The following is a 22,313-nucleotide window of genomic DNA, read 5'->3' on the forward strand; positions in this document are numbered from 1 at the left end:
AATGTAACAGTGGATTTATTTATTTTGCTGTTGGAGCAAATGCGTAAGTGTAAATAATATTTGCTGTGGTCTCCCATTCACTCCAATTCACCGCTGTCGAAGTTTACCCTGCAAACGTTTACTTCCGTATTCCAAAACCTGGAGTGTGAAAAAGGTCCATTGTCTTATTCAGCAGTGTGGCGTGGCTTGAAGGTAACACCCCGACACCCCAAGTCTCGCGAGAGTTTCATTAGCTGTTACTAAGGTAAGGTTCATATTTAAATTTAGTGGTAGGATTAAGGCTATTATAAGTAGGATTAAGGGTGGGGTTTCTGAAAGACTTCAAATAAACACAATAAGCACAGTGTGTGAACGTCGCAAACAGCTCTCTCGAGACTTTAGGCAGGCGGTTACCTTCTAGGCACGACCGTGTGGAGTGGCGATTGAAACCGCCCACCGCCAGAGCCATTCTACCAATGAGCCATCAATGTTAGCAAAGCAATGCATAACGCATCGGTACACATGCGTGGGGATCAGAGGCCGTTTTTAAATGTGTGTCTATATAGAAGATGGTTGACTGTGTTTAATAAACTGCTTTTGTGAGGAAACTCATCACTTAATGGATTGACCGCCTGGTTTTTCACCAAACCAAGTATGTTTGGAGTGAATTATGTGTGGATTTTACAACGAAAAAACACGGTCTATTTTGCGACAGGTCGGTTTACGGCTCTCGCTGTTCATTTGTATGTCGTCAACAAACAGTGGTCGAGGGCGAAATGGCGTACTACCATACTACTCTTATTATTTTGGCCATAGACAGACATTGCAGAAGTAGTAAGAATAGTATTAGTAGTATGCCATTTGGAACTGATCAATAGATGTACTGTCGTAGCACGCTTGTTGGCTGTAACCAAAGTCTTTCAAGGCAAGTCCGTCCACTCGGCGGCCATCTATGAAACGCTTTCGTGCAGGCTGGGCAGCTATTATTCTATGTAAACAAGCAACAGCTCATATATTTTTTAATGGGGAAAGACCGAAATCTTCAAAACGGTTGGTCAAGATTACAATCAAAGAACACATTTCAAATCATTAATTAAATCTGACAACACCGGCATGATACATTTTGCTTCTTTATCTCAGATTGTGCTTTAAACAATGCGATTTTCCTGACTTGTCTAGGTAATGCGCATGCGCTATCTCGAGTTGATTGACAGGCGATGTCTGTTTCTAAAGCTAACTGTCTCTTTTACCTGTAAGGCGGGACTTACTTTTCTACATCCATTGGGCGTTACAATTTCTCCCATTCTTTTTAACAGAAGTGGCAAGTCTCTGTTTCGCTCTCTCATGTGCTGCCACCTTTTCACGGGTCACACCAACAATAAATAAATACAACTTTACTTGCGTTAAACAGCAGACAATACAGTTGGTACATAGCTGTTGTAAATGTCCTTTTGGTGTTATATATAGCCTATTTGGTGAAAAGAACAGGCTTTCAAGCAAAGTGGCTTTTCTAGAGTGCCCATAGGGCGTATTTGCATCCCTGCACCGCCATTTACAATACAACACCACCAGCAGTTTTAGGCCAACAGTTTCGGGACGTGGTTTTGTAAACATGACAAGTGACAACGTATTCTTAGTGAGTATCTTCCGTACTACGTTTCTCTTGTCGATTGTAATGTGAAATTATACGAGACATGCATGGAAAATGTGCAACATCACTTCGCGTATGTGGCTCGACACGAAGCTGCTCATCGAGTAGACATCAGGCGGTTTGAGACCACGACAGCAGACACAAAATGGGATGATTTTCGAGGTTCATAGCGATGAAATGGCTGAATTCATAAATGTATTTAAATATAGAGATGTTTTGTGGGGCTTACTGTAACAAAGGGGCGGCATTATCATGATTCAGGCAGTAATAGCAGACGAATTTAGGGAACAGATATTATATTATAATGCAATAAAACCAACCCACATGTGTTTCTCTACTCAAAAAGTGTGTTTATCTCAAATTTTCAGGTCGAGTTATGAAACAAAACTATAAAGAACTTTTTCTCTTTAGTAAGGACCGTTCACACCAAACGCGTTTTTGTGTCCGTCTACGCTCCTTTTCCGTTTTCTTCTATGTTTTTAATCACGTCTTTGACCGCTGCTTTATTTATTTATTTATTTATTTATTTATTTTCAACGTCGCGTCAAGGTAAAAAGAACGTCAACTGTTAAACCCCATCTCGGGACAAATGCGTTGCTTTCTTTGACCAAGAACGTGTTCCAAGGGATCCGAACGGCCCCTTACTCTAGTTTCATCTTAAATATGTCCAAGCTGAAACATCCTCGAGGTTCTGATCTTTTAGACATATTACGATTCAAAAAGCATTCACTGCCCCCCTTACATCAATGCACGACGTGCTGCAGTGATTTCTATTGTCCCCTTTGCACTGAGAATATATTTCAATCTACCAGAAATGACAGATTAAAACTACTAAAGACATTTTAACAGGGCAGTTTTCCATGAGGGTGCGTACGTCTACAGTGTGTTGTTATTTGGTATATAAATATATATATACTGACTCGTTAAGTAACATTTTCTACAATATAACAATTTCTTTGTTTTAGGTTTCTCCATTCACAGATGTGGTTTAGACTGTCGATCTTCACTCCATTATCACTGTCCGTACGGTGAAACTACAGTTTTACGAAGAAACGATTTTGAGAGTCATTTAATCGTTTGTCAAGAAGCACACCCTAAAAGGTAGAAATGATAATAAACAACACATTCTTTATGTTCAATTTTATTTTATCTTACAACTTAAAGGGGTAGTTCACTCAAAAATTAAAATGCTGACATCATTCCCTCACCCTTTCTTTCTTCTGCAGAACACAAAGATTTTCAGAAGAATATCTCAGCACTGTAGGTCCATACAATGCAAGTGAATGGTGGCCAGAATTTTAAAGGTAGAAAAAGCAGATAAAGGCAGCATAAAAGTAATCCATACAACTCCAGTGGTTTAATCCAAGTCTTCAGTAGTGATATGATAGGTGTGGGTTAGAAACAAATGAATATTTAAGTACTTTTTTTTCTGTAAATGTCCACTTTCACCTCCACATTCTTCTTCTTTTGTTTTTGGCAATTTGCATTCTTCATGCATACCGCCACCTACCGGGCAGGGGGGAGAATTTATAGCAAAAAAGGACTTATATATTTATCTGTTTCTCAACCACATCTATAATATCAATTCTGAAGACACGAGAACCACTGGAGTCATATGGATTACTTTTATGCTGCCTTTATGTGCTTTTTGGAGCCTCAAAGTTCCGGCCAACAATCACTTTCATTGTATGGACCTACAGAGCTGAAATATTCTTTTAAAAATCTTTGTTTGTGATCAGCAGAGGAAAGAAATTCATACACATCTGGGGTGGCTCTAGGGCGAGTAAATACTCAAAACAGATGATGACCAGTTATATAAAACAGGAACAAATAAAAATAGATTTCAAATAAGTAGCCAAGTAATTAATAAATTAAAATAGAAACAACAGTAACAATTTACACAATACAGTATATCTTTACTGGCAGTTTGGAGCTCGGCTGCAGCCATACCCTCAAAAATTTGGCATGAAAATAGCACATCTGTAATTCAAAGTGATACAATGTGAACACCCCAAACGATCATTTGCTGTTTAGATATGATTGTAAATCATGATTCTAGGTTTTTGTTTCAAAGTTGAATTCTTACAGCTTTATTGCAATATATAAATATTTTAAAAAGCTTTAAATACTGTACATTACTTTTTCAGTGATAGCACAGTAGACCAGTAGATGGCGGTATGCACACTCAGACCGCCACATGAATCCACAGCAGAAGAAATGCACGTAACCCTCCATTTTCTCTTCTAGTGCTCTTCGCTCGTGCACTAGCGCCATGGGTAGCGCACTTGATGATTCAAAGACAACAGAAACAAGTATGGACCACGAACTCTACACTGTACAGAGTCCCTCTGGGGACACGAAGGATGGCCCAGATCATTCAGAATTCATTTATAAAAGTGAGTAGAATTAATTGAATGTGGTCGACAGTTAAAGGTCCATTTACCATCCCAATTCACCAGTTTAGTATGGAGCTGACCGCGAAAATTGAACGTGTATTACTTAAGTCACGTGTCCTACCGTTAATAAATGTGCTTGTGTGTTTGTTTATGTGTGTGTGTTTCAAGTGTCAAATGAAGAATTTGTTCGATTCGTGAAGTTGCGTGTGACCAACGACGCACTTTTCACTGGAAAGAGAAATTCTTCAACTCTGGCTTATAGGTAATATACAATAACCAATCACTCCCTAAACATACAGGAGCATACTCAGTCTTTCATTTATTAACAAGTCCACACACCAGCACAGAAGTATGCAGTAGATGTTTATGCCACCAAGCTCCAGTGATTGCACTAATGGTGTTAGAGTTTAATTCAGAATACTCTCCTGTTCTCTGCCATAGGGCCATCTTAAAAGAGTTGGGTCTGCAGAGAGAGATTTCTGCCAGCCAGGCAAGAAGGAAATGGGAAAACCTTAAGATGAAATATAAGGTAAGCAGTGTTATAAGTGTTTTTTTGTTTTTTTTTCTTCTCAAAACTAGAAATTTGATCCTTTATACTTAAATTATACTGGATGTAATTTTGCTTTATCATGAATATTTCTAAAGTCACTTATAACAATCAATACTGTGGGTGACAAGGATACACTGTTTTTGTCTTGTTTCCAGTAAAAATATCTAAACTTTCTTGAAACAAGATACATTACTTAAAGGAATAGTTCACCCAAAAATGAAAATTCTCTCATCATTTACTCACCCTCATGCCACCCCAGATGTGTATGACTTTCTTCTACCGAACACAAACAATGATTTTTAAAAGAATATCTCAGCTCTGTAGATTGATACTGTGCAAGTCAAGAGGGTCCAAAACTTTGAAGCTCAAAAATCACATAAAGGCAGCATGAAAGTAATCCATATAACTCCAGTGGTTTAATCCATGTCCTTTTTTTGCTCTTCTCTCCTAAGAGTTCTTCTTTTGTATTTGGCCATATGCATTCTTTGTGCATACTGCCACCTACAGGGCTGGAATTTTCATTTTTGGGTGAATTATTCCTTTAAAAAAAAAAAAAAAAAAAAAAAAGGTATATTTCTTCTTGTTTTCAGAGAACATTTGTTTATAACAAGAAAAAAAAAATGCCTAATGGGGTAAGAAACAAAGTTGAATGTCATTTTTCCCACCCCATTTGGCAAATAGTTTCTTTTTGTTTTAACCATAAACCCAATTCAATTTTGTTAGATTTCTCTGAAAATAAGACTTAATATATTATACCATTCAACTTCTCATGTAAATTTTGTCTTGTTTTAAATATGTTTAGACATATTTAATGAAAAATAAGACTATATATATATATATATATATATATATATATGTATATTTTTTTTTTTATTTTTTTTTTTTTTTTTGCAGTTTACTTACACAAATTTTGCACATTTCACACATTATTTCATTTTCTTTCCATAATAACAAACAGTAAATCGTGATTAATGATGATTAGTTACAAATCATGAATATAAATTATAAAGTTTTATAGACTCAACAAAAGCAAAATCTTTTCAATGTTTCTCTCTCTCTGGTACACGTTTAAGAGTAAAATGCACTCTTTAGTCAACATCTGAGTGGATATGAATGTCTTAACACAAAGCTGTTGAATGTCTAATAAATGTGCCCAAATTAAATCTCACACCTTTCAGTTTCTTAAAAAAAATTGTTTAAATGTGAATAATTTTACCCGCTCCCTGCTTACCATATTTATAAAAATTCTCTGTACTTTGTGTGTATCAGGAGCTGAAGAATCCCCCACCTGGCATCTCGGTGAACCCCACTAACTGGCCATGGTTCTCCCTCATGGATGACGCCATGGAGGGTAGACTCGCAGGAAGCGACATCACTGTGGACACGTCTTCTGTGGGCGATGACAGCGAGTATCGTCCGAACACCAGCAACCGCAGCCGAAGGAGCAAGAGAGTGCGTGAGCCAGACAGAAACGAGATTGAGCTGTTCGTGGAAGAGGACGACATGATGTCAGAAGAGATGGGGCGAGACAGGGCAGAACTTGACAGAGACAGGGATGAGATGGAGCACGAGAGGGCCATCCTGGAGAGCGATAAAGCCGCTATCGAATACGAGAGGATGGTCCTGGAGAGAGAGAAGATGGTTCTGGATAGAGAGAGAGCAGGAGTAGAGAGAGAACTTGCAGCATTGGACCGAGACAGGGCCTCTTTGGAGAGAGAGAAAGCTGCTGTGGAGAGAGACAGGGCTTCTGTGGAGTACATCCGAGCACAGCTGGAAAAGGAAAGGGCAATTCTAGACCGAGAAAGGGCAAAGCTTGAGAGAGAGCGTGCCATCCTAGAGCATCAGCGTGGGACAGAGAAAGGGGAGCAGATGGCTATTTTGAATGACAGTGCAGAGGGAACTGACAACTCTATTCCCTTAGTGATGGAACCAGCTTCCCTAGAGAGGAGGCAGAAATTCCTCAACCTGTTTGAAAAGCTCATTGAGAACTTCTAAAACAGATACAGCTGTTTTAAGCGGGACCTGTTATGTACAATATGTAATTATGTTTGTACCATTTTTGTTTGAAGTAAAAAAAATTCTGTTGCCAGAAGTGGATTGTGCTGTTCTACACTGATTGACTCTTGATTTAGTTACTGTGTGTTAGTATCTATCAAGGGTGTAGATTTGGCTTGAACATTGAGGGGTTACAGTGTGAAGAATTTATATGTTTCCATTGATCGTGGAATAAATGGGGGGGGGGGGGGGTTACTTGCTTGATTATATTATTGGGTGGGTTAGCTCCCCCCCCACCCCCTCTGGAATCTACGCCCCTGGTATCTATATTTGTTTAAGATACACAAGATGTTATAGACAGTATTGCTTTTATGCCTTTGAAGATTTACTAACAATGAAAACATTAAGCCACCTCTGTTTTGGAGAGGTCATCAGAAAACTTTATTCAGGTGTGATATTTCCATACAAAACACACAATGCTGAGTTATTTACCTTCCCATCCCCCCCAATCATTCTCAACCCCTCCGCCATTACAACAGTTTTGAATTGTTCATTTGAAGGCCATTGAGCATGGTCATAACAACAGCTTGAAATGTTATAAGCCAACATATTACAGTTCTTGTAAAAAAAAAAAAAAAAACACAAAACATCAACTTATATTACATTACAGACTTTACAACAAATTAATTGTTAGAATGCTTTCTTCATTGTATTAGTCAAATTTACCTTTCAAGAACTTCATTGAGCACCAGCTTCAATTAGTTTATGCTAATTTGATAAACATTTGTTAAATTCTATATGAATATTAACAGTATTTCATTATTTTTTTTACAAAACAAACATATAAAAAAAAAGTCCCAAACAGGCAACCAGTACAGCATACAAAAATATGTTTTTTTGCCTTTTCCAATAAAAACGAAGGTTTTGCATTTGTACATCAATGCCATCTCGCGTTCTTGATAGGTTCATTAGTGTTTGATAAATAAAAAGACTGTTCCACAGTGATGCATGTTTTCTGTGTTTTAGGAAAGCTCTTCTTTTTTGAGGTTAGACCGGTACGGTTGAGTGTGAATGAGTGTTTGATCCATCATCAATCCAGAAATGATTATAAACTTACTACATAATGAGACACATTTGAACCGTGTATGTACTGTGTTTAAAGGTAGAAATACTAGCAGCGTAGAGTTAGGAGTGTCCACCAGTACTCCTGTGAGAGTACGAGTCTGTGTTTGTGTATTTATGCAAACCTCTTTTAAAAGACAGCCATTCATTCTCAAGTATTTACTTGAGCCTAAAGTGTAAAAAAAGAAACGGGTACGCACAGGGGAGTTCTGTTGCATGTGCATACGTGTGAGTTTTGAACGTGTGCATTTGTGTGCGCAATTTTCTCGGCTTAAATAAGGGCACCAATGGGAATACGTGGCAAACATATGTAGGCTTGTGGGGTTCTGCTGAGGTTGATGGGATTACCGTCCAGGCGAACGTCCTCCAGAGCACTGCGGATGTAATTTAAATCATGCGGATTGCAGAAGGTGTCCTCGTGTATCATCTGGATATTGTTATTCTGAGTGATAAAACAGAGATTGTTTGAAATGGAGCATACAGGAAGACTGATACATTGTGACACACTCTTGCGTCACTTGCAGGGTAACAATTTATCAAACATTGTAATATAATTATTTATCATATAATGATAATATTATTTATCATAAATTGAAATATAGGTATATCAGCTTTCCTGCTGTTCATAAATATGTAAAAAAAAAAAAATCTGAAATGTAAACTGGCTCTTTAAAAACTGGTGGCAAACGATTTAGATGTCCATAAGGTGGCACTAGTGAGGTGGGAGTACAGGTACCTGTAGGTGCAGGGAGCGCAGACTGTCAGGCAAAAGAACTGGGACGTGGTCTATGTCGTTGTCTGTCAAGTAGAGGTAAAGTAGCCCGGGCATGTCCTAAAAACAGAAAATGGGTCCATGTGAATATAAATTGTGTCTATCATTACCTGCATATTTTGTCTAACAAAATTGGCTAGGACACACTACACATTTTTATTATTTCACAGCTGGTTTTTGACTCCTCAGTTGTTTCCTCAGATCTCCTTGCACAATAGCAGAACACAGAATGGGCCAAAGGCTAGCTTTGCAATTACTCTCTCCATTTTGACCCTCACTGGGTCCTCATTGATTCATTCACCTTGAAAGCTTCTTTCTGGATACCAGTGCTGCCCAGCTGGTTGTGGGAAGCATCAATAAGGGTCATAGAGGGTGGCAGAGCAGGCAGTTGTCTAATACTGTTCACCCGTAATATCAAGTCCTCCAAAGCGGGAAGGCCAAAGAAAGCATCGTAATCAATCTTGGAGATGCCGTTGCTTGTCAGGTCGATCCTCTTTAGTTTATCTTAGACAAAAAATTACAAAAACAGTTCTGGAAGACATATCAGAACATCACATGAAGATTTCAGCATCAAGCTAAAGCTATCAAGTGTTGCGTATGTAATTAAATCAAGCTATCAAATGCATTTATATATATATATATATATATATATATATATATATATATATATATATATATGAAGAATTACTTCAAAACAAAGTTATAACCTTGCATTGTGGTATGATTAAAACTGTTTGCTTGTCTCTGATGAAACACATACTCAGGTTGGCGAAGTCAGACTTGCTGATCCTGGAGATTTTATTGTAGCGGGCATAGAAATTAGTGGTTTCTTTGGGGAGGGGAGGAACACGGTCCAGCTTCAGGTCATCACAGTATACAGATCCCACCAGACAGGTACACAGCACACATGTAGACATACCTTACCACCAAACCAGCAGGTGACATGCAGAACACAAAAACAACATATTAACATATTAACCACAAAACAGAGAAACTGTACCAGCACATACACCAGCAACTTCCTGTTTAGAAATAAGAGGCAAATAGTCTTTGCTCTTTTGTAGCAGTTTTTATGAGACTACAGAGGTACAATGTCTGACAAATTCACATAAACTTACTGTATAAATTATATGCCTTATACAGTAAGATATACAGTATAATAAACTTAAGTATTGATATGTAAGTATCTCCGGTAACAACAGAACTTAATCAGATAAATTAACGCATTCAACAAGTCTCTGTGTGAGAAGTCTAATAAGGATAAATCTTTTGCAATCATTTCAGTGGCCTTAAGAAATAAAATGGATAGGTGAAATACTTACCTGGTGTAAATATGTCAATATCAGGTACCCCTGAACCAATTTCACCCCCAGTCCCCTCCTGGGGAGTGGCCAGGGTAGTTAGGAGTATCTCCTCCTCTTGTTAGACACAACATTAAGGTGTTAGGGGACAGATTAACATATGGACACAGGGCAAACAATGGAACAGGACAGACAGTGAGTTATATTGACATTGAGAAGTTATACTGCATTGTTATTGTTAAAATGCACACCAAGGCAAATGAACAAACATTTAACCAATATCAGCCTGGTAAATGAATATTATTTCACAGAAGGAATAATATCAGTGAATGTAAATGCATAAAGCCTATCACTGATGGATGAAACAAGTTCAGGAGTGATCATAATCCTTGTTGGGCTGGTTTAAAATCTTGATTAAAAATTCACTCCAGTAATATTTTACAAGACTGCCTTAAATCTGCAACTAGCTCTAAGAATCATGGAGGTGCATGGTATCATTTATGATACTGACCTTCCTCTAGGTCAGGAATGAATATTTCAGTGGTGACCTCTGGGGCCTCAGTCACCCCAAAGTCCTCTGGACTCCCAGACTCTCCAGACTCCAAAGAAACCTCAGACTTTCCAGTCTCCATCGATTCCTCTGGGACCCCAGACTCTCCAGACGCCTCAAAGGTCTCAATTTCTCCAGACACCCCAAAGGGCCCAGGCTTTCCTGAGATCTCAGGCACCCCAGAGACCCCAGGCTCTCCAGAAACCTCAGGCGCCCCAGAGGTCCAAGATTCTCCAGAGACCTCAGGAACCCCAGAAGCCCCAGATTCTCCAGAGACCTCAAGCAACCCAGAAGTCACAGGCTCTGCAGAAACCTCAAGAACACCAGAATCCCCAGATTCTCCAGAGATTTCGGGCACTCCAGAGGCCCCAGACTCTCCAGATACCTCAGGCACCCCAGAGGCCTCAGACACCTCAGGTACCCCGGAGGCAAATACATCAGGTGGCCCACTGAGTACCACGGAGGACCCAGACTCTCCAGGCACCCCAGATGCCCCAGACTCTCCAGACACCTCAGGCACCCCAGAGGCCCCAGATTCTCCAGACACCTCAGGCACCCCAGAGGCCCCAGGAACCTCAGGTACCCCGGAGGCAAATACATCAGGTGGCCCAGCGAGCAATGAAATTGGATCAGTCACATCATGATTATTCAAAACCCCAAATCCAAGTTTCAGGTTGAGCTCCTCCTCTTGTGAAAGACAAGTTAAGGTGGCAAGAAAGAAATTAGTGCCCCCTCAACAACAGGTGAAAATTGATAGCATGCTGGCCATTTTAGAATACAGACTAGTTAAGTGGTTGTAAAATGCAGATAATAATTACTTGATTTAAACCCCTCAGAACCCCCCCCCCCCCCACACACACACACACACACACAAATCTGTCCTGTAAAATCTGTACTGTAGAAATAAAGTATCCTGTGTGAAGTGTACTGACCTCCACCTGAAATAAATATTATGTCTGAACCAGAATGCCCAGTGCTCCCAGAACCTATGGAAACCAAAGTTTCTCCAGAACCAGAAGCACTGTGCAAGTCTCCAGAAGCTCCAGAGCTCGTGTAATCAGAACTCAACATGTCCCCAGAAATTTGAAGGGTGTCAGTGGGTGTCAGGCGAAGCTCCTCCTCTTGTTCAAGACGAGATTGGATGTTAGAACAGATATTAGAATTAGACACTCAAGGGCTATTTAGACTGGTTCAGTAAAAACTGTGAGTGATGGCAGAGCTATGATATTAAGTAAAGTTAAAGGATGATTAAAACTCATTTAACCAATCAGATTGCCAGTTAAATGGAATATCAGCATGATTAAATGGTTGGCAGGCTGGTAATGATGCTTAGCAGTGTGTGTCTTTGTATGTATGTGTGCATGGTACAGACCTCCCTGGGCATTAGGGCCCATCAGGGTCCCTGACTCCCCAAAGCCTGATGGAAGAAGCTGAGGTGTTATTGGCAATTTCTTGTCTTCTCTCCCTTCAGCTGTTCTCCGTTCCTCATGCTCTTCTTTATATATCACCTTCTCCCGCTCTTCTTCCTCCTCCAGAGAGGCATCATATGAATGGTCAATGTAATCACCAGGGCCCAAGGCGCCAATCTCAAACTGCAGGGAGAGTTAAGGTAAGTGTAGATTGTTGAGACGAAGCAAGTAATATTTGACTGGTAATATCTCAACATGGCAACGCTTATGAATGGTCACCCTGCACCATATGTAGAATAAAGCAGTTTTTTTCTAAGACTGATATGACTAATTTAACACTAAATATGTTGAAACATATTGAAACTACTATTTATTTGTTTGTTTAAAATTTTAGCAGTTAGCACTGAGTGCACTTTTAAAACTATGTATTGATGTCTAAAGTAAAAGAGTGCAATAGTGACACCTTTTTAATTGTCCGAACAAACAATCTATACATTAGAATTCAGTTTGTCACATCAAAAGCAAAAAAGCCTTGAAGACACATTTACACTTTAGACTGCAGTTCATAGGTTTGGTAAGGGGTGTGATTCAACAGAAGACCAGTTGCGAGGGTAATATGAGAGGGGATACTCACCTATTCACCCCATACATATTCACTGCTAATGATTGCTTCACCAGGTTTCAAGCCCATTCACTAAAAGCTTTCAAAGTCAGTCTCTTCCTCACACATGCAAATTGTTCAAAGGTGTAAGACAAATTGTAGATTAAATTGATGTGCTGATTTTTAAAATCCAGTACTGTATATTCAATACCAAAGTTGGAAGGCACAAATTGGCACCACACATGGTTTTTGAGGAAAAACTGAGAATATTGTTAGACTGTGCATTACAAAGTTCCATCTACATTTCTGTCCTCTATTCCTTTACAATCCGGAGTGGGGTGCTGTGAAACCATTCATTGTCTCATATCTGTGAGCAGCTGCTCTTCTACAGAATGATCCCTATGGAACCAAGACATACATGGTAGCAGGAAAATCCATATTTCTGCTAAGTTCTTTCCAGAGTGCTGTTTTAACTTCAGAGGAATCATCTTATTGGTCTCACAGTAAGGTAATTTTAAATATACCACTTAAACTGATCTTTTGCTAGAAGCAATACAATTACAAAGTGGTGTAACAGTTCCTTGTACATTACTGAATGTTATATACTATTCATTCTGTCAAGAATCAGGGGTGAAGGCATATGGCCAAACTGATGGTAAGAGTTGGTGAAATAAGTCTTTGAGAGGCCTTGTGCATAATATGCTTGTTGTTCATACACCTCACCTTCTGAATTCTAGTTTAGGCAAAGCCATAAAACTCCAGTGGCTAAAAGGGTCAAAGTAATAACATGGAGGCTGACTAGGGCAATAAAATTGATGTTGTAGCAATGAGGGGGACACATTTCAGATAATAAGGAATGTTTGGGAGTCCGTACCAAAGTATTCTGTACATCTACCAAGTCTGTAACTCATAAATCCAACATACTCTCACGGCGAAATCGTCAGGATTTGTACGACTTTTCGAAATTTGGCAAATTCATATGATATCGTGCGACTGCACTCGTTTGAATTCCTACAACTTTCACTACAGCCAATGATGTCGCTGGACATCGTTTCCATCTAATACGTGACAATTACTTGCTGCTGTCACACACAACAGCTTCCTATCATGTTTACACACTCTACTGATTAGTTAAGTTTAGATAAGGGGTTTGGGTAAGGGCATAATATTAATAAGTATGTCCTTAATGCCTCGTGTGCGGAACTCGCACTTCCGCATTAGACAATCGGGAATTTGCACGTGATGAAGTCGTACGAGTTTATGCGAACAACATTGTGCGAGACCACACGAAATAGCCAACTCGTAAATTATGTATGACTTTTCATGAGATCAGTCTGTTTTTGTTTATTAGGGAATATTTAAATGTACTCCCGTTTGGCAGTGGAGAACACTCAGTATGTCAGGGCAGACTATTTTGAGGTGATGTAGACAATATAAGTGTTGTTGAAAATATTGTTTATCATTAGGTTGTGGACCAGCTTGGAAATGGCTCACTAAGTATTACACAAAACTCACTAGGTTCAATCAAATGTTAATTTTATATTAAACTTTGAGCTGGTCAGGAAATTATGGTGAAACATAGCGATAAGTATGCAAAAATCATAAACATTTATTGGGATCAGTAAATAAATAACTGTTAAATAGCTAGATGAGTATATTGATGGGGTCTGACCTTGAGAGAAAGTGTCCCATGGTTAAGATTCAAACAGGAGCATCCAGGAACATTCCAAAAGCATCAAGTCACACTAGTTGAATTTCTGACCCCCGTTCAAACACCCTAAATTAAGTACTACAAATCACACTCTCACATTTACACAGATGAACACAGAGAGGCATGCACAACATGCATGCACAAGCACTCTTACATGTGCAAGCACAAGCTTACTGTGTATGGAAATATAATTGTACTTACACACAAGGAACTAGAAAATCATTGCATCTCAAAGTTATCAATGTGTTTAGTTTGCCCCAAAAAGCCAAGCTATAAACAGATTGAAGCAGAACTCCTTTAGATGCACTCTATTGAGCTGCATTTTAATATGCAAGCTCAATAGAGTGCATCTAAATAGAGTGCACTCAGTGCTAACTGCTAATGCAATTTTAATTTTATAAAACTATTTACAGTACATTAAAAAGAATTTGCAACGGCAATTTAAGTCAATACAATTTCCAAAACAGCATTTCTTAATAAAAAAATAAATAAATAAAAAAAATCTACTCAGGAAGAGGAACAAAAAAAAAACATTCTACCAGTTTATGAAACATTCATAACATCCTGAAGAGCTCAAAAAGAATGAAAAGTATGCTTTAAGTTTTGGGTTTAAATACATAACATTCACATCAGGATCAAGTTAAGTCTCTTTGACTTCAATGTGATTCTTCTAATATTCCTAAGGTCTTGACTTGTGCCAGTCAAACATAGTTTTCATCCATCTTTTTCCATGCTGAAGATGATGAACTGGATAAATTCTTGTAGTTTTGTCATAGTTATTGCTGAATAAATTCCTTCATACCTGTTGCTTAACTTTTGGCCATAAACCTCCTTTTATAATTGCCATTTGCCAGTGTGCGTAACAACAACATTTACTTGACATTACATAAAGCATGTAAATATGGACAAAATTAATTATCATAATATCAGACACTCATAAATATGTGTCCTTATAACAAAAAAAATAAAAAAATAAAATAAACATTTCTTTTTCATGTCATTTATAAAATCCCAACTGCATTTTTTCAAAAGACGTGTTTCTTTTTCCAACATACATTAAATTGCATTGCAAAATGAAATGCCTTGTGTCTCTATTAATGATGTGAATTGCAGATAGATAGATAGATAGATAGATAGTGCAGTGCTGCACTTACTGATTGCACTGCATAATTTTATTTCTGTATTCTTTTTCTTTTTTTTATTCATTTGAATGATTTTGACTTGTATTTTAAATTCACTTTATTACTTTTTATTCTCACGTCTTGTTCTTAATTGATTTTATCTTGTAGTTTCTTTATCATTTATATGTAAAGCACTTTGAATTGCCATTGTGTATGAAATGTGCTATATAAATAAACTTGCCTTGCTTTGCCTTTAATGAATCTTTAACCTTAAAATCTGTAGCTAATTTTGGATGTGTAGTGTGTCAAAAATATGCAAACTACAGATAAAATATTTTCGAGTGTGAAATACTTGGAAAGTATTAGTGATATTCACACCAAAAGCATCATAAATGAAGTGATATCAGACTTTGTGACTTTAGCACCATCATTCTCCATCTCACAGAGAAGCTATGCTGATGACATTTATGACAGTATGCATAGCAGAAGTCAGGATCAGAACTTATACATAAACAGGCTGAGGACCACATGCCCGCAATGACCAACCCTGAAGCACAGCAGCTGGGTTGCAAACTTTCTAAACGAAAATCATAAAACAAAGACTAACATTGCTGGATACCATTATCCACAGGAACATTTGGATCAGCAGAGTAAATGAAAAGCTGTCAAACACCCTGAAGTAAAACTGCTGGAATACATTCCAGCGTGACAGCTAAAACTTAGCTAAAGGCTCAAGCATTATCAATCTTAACAGGCTGGAAGAAACTGATGTATATACAAAGAGGAATCAATGATTACAGTCTTTATACAAATAAGACTTGATCCAAAAGGAGACAAGTAATGAAAAATAGGATATTATAGAGTGAAACAAAGCTCCAAAAAAAGGTCATTTAGAAATTGTCATGCCATTAATGTCACAGCATTAGCACATTAACATATGACCACCCACATTTACATAGCAATGCATATTCAGTATTTAACAACTTGGTAAGGACATTGTTAAGGGGCGGTCACACTAGGCTTTGAGCACACAAATATTTTCGGACAACACTATGAACCAGGATATAATGTTAAGCCGGAGGGCTTCTGGTGTTAGTAAATAATAAATCACAAATAAATAATAATAATATATTAAATATGTTAAAAGATATTGTCTACTCACTTTCCTGTAAAATAAATCTCGCAGCTTTGAAATTTGTATCCTTGGAATTGAGCCAAGAGGTCAGCATGTGATGTTTCGATGTCCTATTGTTCCTCTTGTTGTACGAATTCACGGTTCAGAGTTCACCAAACTTGAACTTTGCTATGCAGCGTAGTGTTAAATTTCTTCGCATAAACTTGCATTTCCGTTCTGCTGCATTCGAATGCGTTTGAATGGGAGTAAAAGGAGTGTAAAGTGTAATGTGACCGCCCCTTTATTCATTTCACATGTGAAGAGATTAGTCAGTCATAACAGAGGTCAAGAATGAATGCACACTGAATGCGTTTTTGTGTCCATTTTGTAATTTTTTTGTTTTGCAATTGTTTTTCTATGTAAACTTGCACTAGACTGATGTCTTTTACGGACGTCTCATGAAGGAACAATACATTTTTAAGATGTCGCGTTAAATTAAAATAACTTTTAAAAATGTGCCTCAGGACACCTGCATTCTGTTCCATTTATTGAGTCTAGCTTTATTTAAACGAAGAATGCGTTTGGATGGCCCTTTAAGGCAAGAGTATACTTTCTTTTTCTGCTTGCCATTCTGTCTTGCACACGGTTGAGCACTCACCCTTTCAAAGTACTCTTTTGATCATACGCCCTACATGCACACTGCAACTTCTTTGGGTGCTTTTCATTTCTGAAATTGTGCATTTTACACTTTAGAGAATCTTTCCTCACTTCCTAGCTCCTCCCTATAAGGAAATGAGGAAAGGATGCATGGAAAGGCAACAAGGATGGAGGAATCAAAGCAAGACGAATTTGTAAAACAGAATGTCCTTCCCACTCACACGTCGCTTCAAAGTGCCGTCTCTGCACAGCTGCATTACATCACAGCGCTTGCAGTTATGTTGTTGAAACTTTAATATATACATAATAAAAACGAATAATTCAAGATGCACTGTTAAAGTATGCGACAATTATGGCTCATTTAAACTGCAAAGGTGAAACATGAATTAAAACTGTTGCGTCACATGTGAAGGGTAAGGAGAATTTATGCGTGCATCAGGTGCTTCGACCAAAAAGTCTTTCGCATAGAATGCTCTTTGGCTTCCTCGCTCAAGCGTCCTCGGAAGCTTCTTTGATATGTCAAAGAATGGCTGACTTGATCAGTTTCTGGGTCACAGGCTTGAGGATGGAGGAGCAAGGAAACGAAGAAGCACAATTAAGAAATGAGAAGCACCCTTCGAGAAACTCTTTTAGCACAGTCAACGCCAGGCGCATGCGCAAACAATACTGAAAAAGCAAAACACAGCACAATGGTCAAAGACGTCCATCTAGCACATGTTTATGTTGAAAAACAATTTAAAAACAGCGCAGATGCAAAAACACGTTCTGTGGGAATGACACCTTAGACTAATTCTATATGAAACTGAGGGGAAAATAATATGCAATAAAGGTGGAGAAAATGGCCCTTTTCAGTCAGACTGACTCACCTGTGGTTCATTAACTCCAACGTAATTGTCGTAGACATCCTGGTTGTCCACATCATAGTTGTTGCTGCCGTAGTTGTCTAGTTCTGCTTGCCGGGTGTATCTGGGGGGAGAGGCGGCTGCCAAACACAGGACCAGGAGTCCCCACACCAACCTCTGCATTGCCATCTTCCTGCTAGACACAGAATCACACCACTTAATGTCTAATGGGATCTTATGATATTTATGTTGGACAGATAAAAGAGGGACAGAAGGTAGTTTGAATGGAACGATCCATGTGATTGGATCACTGTACAACTGACTGTTGTACAGATACTAGCAACATAATTAGTCTGCAAAATGGGTAGCATAACATCTCCATGGACTTTTTTTTAATCATAAAGGGGCAGTTTTCACCATGTTTAATAGAATTTTCACTAGTTTCACTAGTTCATTTTAAATGGGCCTGCGGTGTGACAAATTAATTTTGAAAAGTACAAACGTTCCATGTAGCCCCTCAATTAATAGTTAGTCATAGAAGCTTCATGCATAATAATAATTATAAAAGAAATGGCAAGATTTAGTTTAAAATGTTTTTAACATCACAAGACAATGTCAAAATTACAAAAGCACTTTATATCAGATACCCATTTAGCAAAGCATATATGATTAAAGCAATACAGACTTTCTTTTATTTTATATGGTGTAATGAGAGACTTACTTTGGTCAACCCATTTTCTGAAGGATTTATTGTCCATAAAGTTTGTAACATACTATCATAGAACTCTGTGACCCGAGTCTCTCCAGAAAGAAGCTAAGGCCAAGAATGCAACAGCCACACAAAGTTGACTTGCTTTGATTGGCTTTGGTGCAACCCATCTCAAATTTGCTTCTCAGAAACCATGGGCTTCTGGCTCACCAAACACTTGCCTCTTCTGCACATCCTTGAAGTCAAAGTTGCCTCTTTTACTTCTGGTATGAACATCTAAATTCATTTTTGAGGTGGATATATCACAGCAAAGACAAATAAATTGCAGAAAAACACCCTCTTTTCCCCCACCAATTGTCATTTGTTACCTGAATTGGATTCACACAGACTCTGCATGGTTTTGTGACCAGTGGGATACAGACTTTTGCTCTGCAGGGCACACATTTCTGAGGTTGGAGATCTCAGTGTTCATTAACAAGGTAGACAGCCAAAAATACTGAATGTGGCCAGTTTGGCCTTTAAAGTCTTTAGCTCACTTACAAGAGCCAAAAAGTCACCTTCTAACTCAGCAGCCATCTTTAATGCACTCAGTGACTGCTTTGTGTGTTAAAGTTGAAAGGTCAGAGGTGAGATGCAGATGCCATAAAAGGGATTATTTTCAAACATAATGACGACAAATATGAACACTTTTATAAATAGTAAAAATTGTGGGAAAAGTTTCCATAACACACACCCTCACTAAAACTGTGATTTTGTTTTAGAATTTCAGTTCAATAGGTAACTTTGACAGGGATAAATTATCTACCACAAATTCATGCTCTTTGAGTTAGACTGCTAATGTTAAGGACGTGACACATTCATAAGTAATGGTGTGGTTATTTTCACATTGTTAATTATTATAAGTAGGTATAGATGAAATTAGACAGAAATCTGTTGACTTTTTGTTGGTATTTTCTTAAATAAATAAATCTGCAGATTTCTGCTGAATGTTTTGATCTGCTGATGATAACTGATCTGACAATACTTGGTAGCTAAACACATTATCCAATTAGCCATAATATTTAATTTAATAAACAAGGGGTGGGGATGTGAAGAATCGTATGGATGACAGGCATCCATTTCTGTGGAAATTTGTGTTCATGACTTCCAGTTTATTAAGGAGCCATTCACACTATGCACACTTTTGTGTCCATCCAAGCCATTTTTCAATTGTTTTCCTATGTAAATGTGCTAGACAGACATTTTTGACCATTGTGTCACGTGACGTTTAGCTGTTTTTCATCATTTCAAGCAGGCTTGCTGTGTTTTTTAGATGCCGTTTCAAATGAAAAAGAACTTCAACTGTTAAAAGCGTGTTTTGAGACGCCTGGGTGTTTCTTTTTTAATGCTAGGTTCGATGTGAACGGCCCCTAGCAGTGTCAATAACCCTCATACCCATCTCTAATTGTGTCTATAATAAAAAAGTGAAATGTTACAATAACGTATTATGAAATCTCATCTTTATGATCTTACCCTCAAACACATCATACTGTTTTCTGACCAGTGTGTATATTATCAAGAGAATTTGAGCTAATCAGGGAACAGGAGAGAAGACTATTAAAAGTTTTTGGTGGATGAAAGGGACTAAGAGGAAAGCGATGACCGACTGGAGCGGGGAAGCTTGATGAGCAGAAATTGCAGATGAGGTTCTGGTCCTCAGGGCGAGACGGAGCATACCAGGCAAGAAAGAGTGAGAGAAAACTCTGACAGAGCGCCTTTATGAGTATGTCTCCGCACTAAATCTCGAAATTCCACCGAGGTTTGTGGACAGCATGGCAGTGAGCTTTGCTCTCTCTCTCTCTCTCTCTCTCTCTCTCTCTCTCTCTCTCTCTCTCTCTCTCTCACACACACACACACACACACACACACACACGCACACGCACACGCACACACACACACACGTAACTCTCAGTGAAGGGCTATTTTGGGACATAGTTGCTCTCTAGAAACCACTGCATTTTTAGGTATAAATCATTTCCCTGTGGGTTTCTGACAGCCAATCATCTCATGCCATCGCATCACACCATGAAAAAAGTTTCTAAAGGCATAATATCAATTAGAATCATGCACTGTCATTTCACTTGAGAGTCCCAAAACTAGTTCAGTCTACATCTATGAATGAAAATCGGCCCTCAAGTATAGTTTTAGTGTACCAGTGCTTTACAGCTTCAAAATCAGTAGGGAAATAGTGAATGAGGGACTATACTGCACACAGAGCTCTGCTTTTACACACACCTGGCAATGTTTGCAGTGCACAGACCCCATGTGAGTATGTGTGTGTGTGTGTGAAGTAGCGGTCCTAATGTTGTTTTTGGCTCTACCCACCAGCATTTCACATGCTCATTGATTTTAAAATGTCTTCTTCTCTAATGGTGCAGCCAATATTGCCAAAAGTCATTTAGTATTCAATGTCACTTCCAATAAGTCTTCCAAATATACTAGTTTTCACTGTTGAAAGATGCTTCAATTGACATTTATAATACAAATACAGTTCTTATCTTGAACATGAGGATTCAGTTTTTCTATTCTATTCCAGTGTATTACATTTTCTGCACATCCAATCTCTTTTATATTTATTGGCAGAGCTAAAAGACCAACATTAATAATCAAATAGCAACATTAGAATTAAATCAGAATTAAAAATCAGACGGCAACTTCATCACATCCAAAGACTGAACCCAAATCCCAAACCCAGAAAACCAAGCTATGGAAAAGTGCACCAAAATACAAAATGCATATGAAATGGCATTATTACCAAACAGATTACCTGTTAGCCCACTTAAAACTTTTACAAATAACCAGACTATGACTATATCAACATTTCAAGAAGATTTATGAGGATTATGAGGTGTTAATGCAGGAAAAACCATTTATTATATTATCGAACCAGTAATCCACAAGAAAAACAAATGCACTTGTCAGTCAATTTTAGACAGTGCATTTTAGCCTAGCAAGTGCACTTTAGCCCCAGTGGCCAAGTATCAGAGTAGCTGAACCTAGAATCAGAAAGGAAAGCCCTTCGGTCAGGTCCCTGCATAGCACCAGTATTTAGAAGCACATAGAACCCTTACCTCTTTCTCCTCCTTTCCCAAATGGTCTCGTTCTTCAGGTCGGACAGGCAGAGGGCTGGAGGGCCTGGCCAATGGCAATGGGTCACTCACTATGGTTTGAGAAGGCAAGTGTGTATCTGTGTGTGTGTGTGTGTGTGTGTGTGTGTGTGTGTATGTTATGGTGTGTTTATCTGTATGACGTGTATGTGTGCATTCACTCCCAGACCTGTGTGCCCTAACTGCCTGTGTGTGTGTAGGTAAGAAGTGAGACGAGAAAAGACAGAGATTGGCTTTTGGTCACCTCTACAGAAGTGCCCACCCCATACACACACATAAACCCACACACACACTGAAGGAGAACCTGCTACGAACACACAGATTGCACACTGACAGGCCCCCAGCAGCGAAAATCCTTTAACCCCTAACAACCATCTTTCTTTTTTTTTTTTTTTGTTTCCCAAAGAGACACATAAGTTATTCAATCCTAAATATGAGATAATTGTCTTCCTTTTCCTTAAGTGAGCATGAGGTGTACTCTGCTTTCATGTAGGGCCCCGGCCCACAATGGGCCCTCTGTGAGGCTCCTCTGTTAGCGCTGGACTGAGAGGGAGAAAAGCCCTACATTCTGTTCTGAGCCAGAACTCGGTGCTAAACATTGAAATTTAGACCTACGCTCCCTCCTTTTGAGCATAGATGCAGCACACTGCAGAAGGAGCCTTCTAACTGCCAGGACGTGCCGTACAA

General features: G+C 38.6%; 2 protein-coding genes across 8 annotated transcripts; one reads left to right on the forward strand and one right to left on the reverse strand.

Moving 5' to 3' along the window:
- The first annotated feature begins 24 nt into the window (after positions 1-24).
- LOC127437043 (uncharacterized) lies at positions 25-7,218 on the forward strand. Of its 5 annotated transcripts, none has more exons than XM_051691684.1 (6): positions 25-43; positions 2,596-2,731; positions 3,878-4,026; positions 4,195-4,288; positions 4,468-4,555; positions 5,846-7,218. In XM_051691684.1, exons 1-6 carry the CDS (start codon positions 40-42, stop codon positions 6,569-6,571), a joined length of 1,197 nt encoding a protein of 398 aa, XP_051547644.1. In that variant the 5' UTR covers positions 25-39; the 3' UTR covers positions 6,572-7,218. The 5 variants fall into 5 exon arrangements, with proteins under 5 accessions (XP_051547644.1, XP_051547647.1, XP_051547646.1 ...); XM_051691687.1 differs by lacking the exon at positions 25-43 and adding an exon at positions 1,014-1,029; XM_051691686.1 differs by lacking the exon at positions 25-43 and adding an exon at positions 1,481-1,615 and having other exon boundaries at positions 3,778-4,026.
- A 144-nt stretch (positions 7,219-7,362) lies between these two features.
- On the reverse strand, positions 7,363-21,699 carry LOC127437042 (collagen alpha-2(XI) chain-like). 3 transcript variants are annotated; one of them, XM_051691683.1, is made up of 11 exons: positions 21,591-21,699; positions 17,796-17,964; positions 11,689-11,908; positions 11,249-11,437; positions 10,522-11,003; positions 10,278-10,485; positions 9,788-9,883; positions 9,226-9,384; positions 8,767-8,969; positions 8,430-8,525; positions 7,363-8,135 (listed from the first exon to the last, which is right to left on the reverse strand). In XM_051691683.1, the coding sequence occupies exons 2-11, from the start codon at positions 17,958-17,960 to the stop codon at positions 7,965-7,967; spliced, it is 1,989 nt and encodes a 662-aa protein (XP_051547643.1). In that variant the 5' UTR covers positions 17,961-17,964; positions 21,591-21,699; the 3' UTR covers positions 7,363-7,964. The 3 variants fall into 3 exon arrangements, with proteins under 3 accessions (XP_051547643.1, XP_051547641.1, XP_051547642.1); XM_051691681.1 differs by having other exon boundaries at positions 10,278-11,003; XM_051691682.1 differs by having other exon boundaries at positions 10,278-11,003; positions 17,796-17,967; positions 21,591-21,663.
- Positions 21,700-22,313: the final 614 nt, after the last annotated feature.

This window comes from Myxocyprinus asiaticus, chromosome 47, assembly GCF_019703515.2.
Source record: "Myxocyprinus asiaticus isolate MX2 ecotype Aquarium Trade chromosome 47, UBuf_Myxa_2, whole genome shotgun sequence".
NCBI lineage: Eukaryota > Metazoa > Chordata > Actinopteri > Cypriniformes > Catostomidae > Myxocyprinus > Myxocyprinus asiaticus.

Excerpts from the sequence above, each read along its gene's own strand:
- LOC127437043 (XM_051691684.1), top strand. Across the intron at positions 4,027-4,194 it reads TTCAGAATTCATTTATAAAA|TGTCAAATGAAGAATTTGTT; the intron begins GTGAGTAGAATT and ends GTGTGTTTCAAG. Across the intron at positions 4,289-4,467 it reads TCTTCAACTCTGGCTTATAG|GGCCATCTTAAAAGAGTTGG; the intron begins GTAATATACAAT and ends TCTCTGCCATAG.
- LOC127437042 (XM_051691681.1), bottom strand. The coding sequence starts at position 17,960 with ATGGCAATGCAGAGGTTGGTGTGGGGACTCCTGGTCCTGTGTTTGGCA. Across the intron at positions 9,385-9,787 it reads TATTGACATATTTACACCAG|GTATGTCTACATGTGTGCTG; the intron begins GTAAGTATTTCA and ends TTTGGTGGTAAG. Across the intron at positions 8,136-8,429 it reads TGCGCTCCCTGCACCTACAG|AATAACAATATCCAGATGAT; the intron begins GTACCTGTACTC and ends TTTATCACTCAG.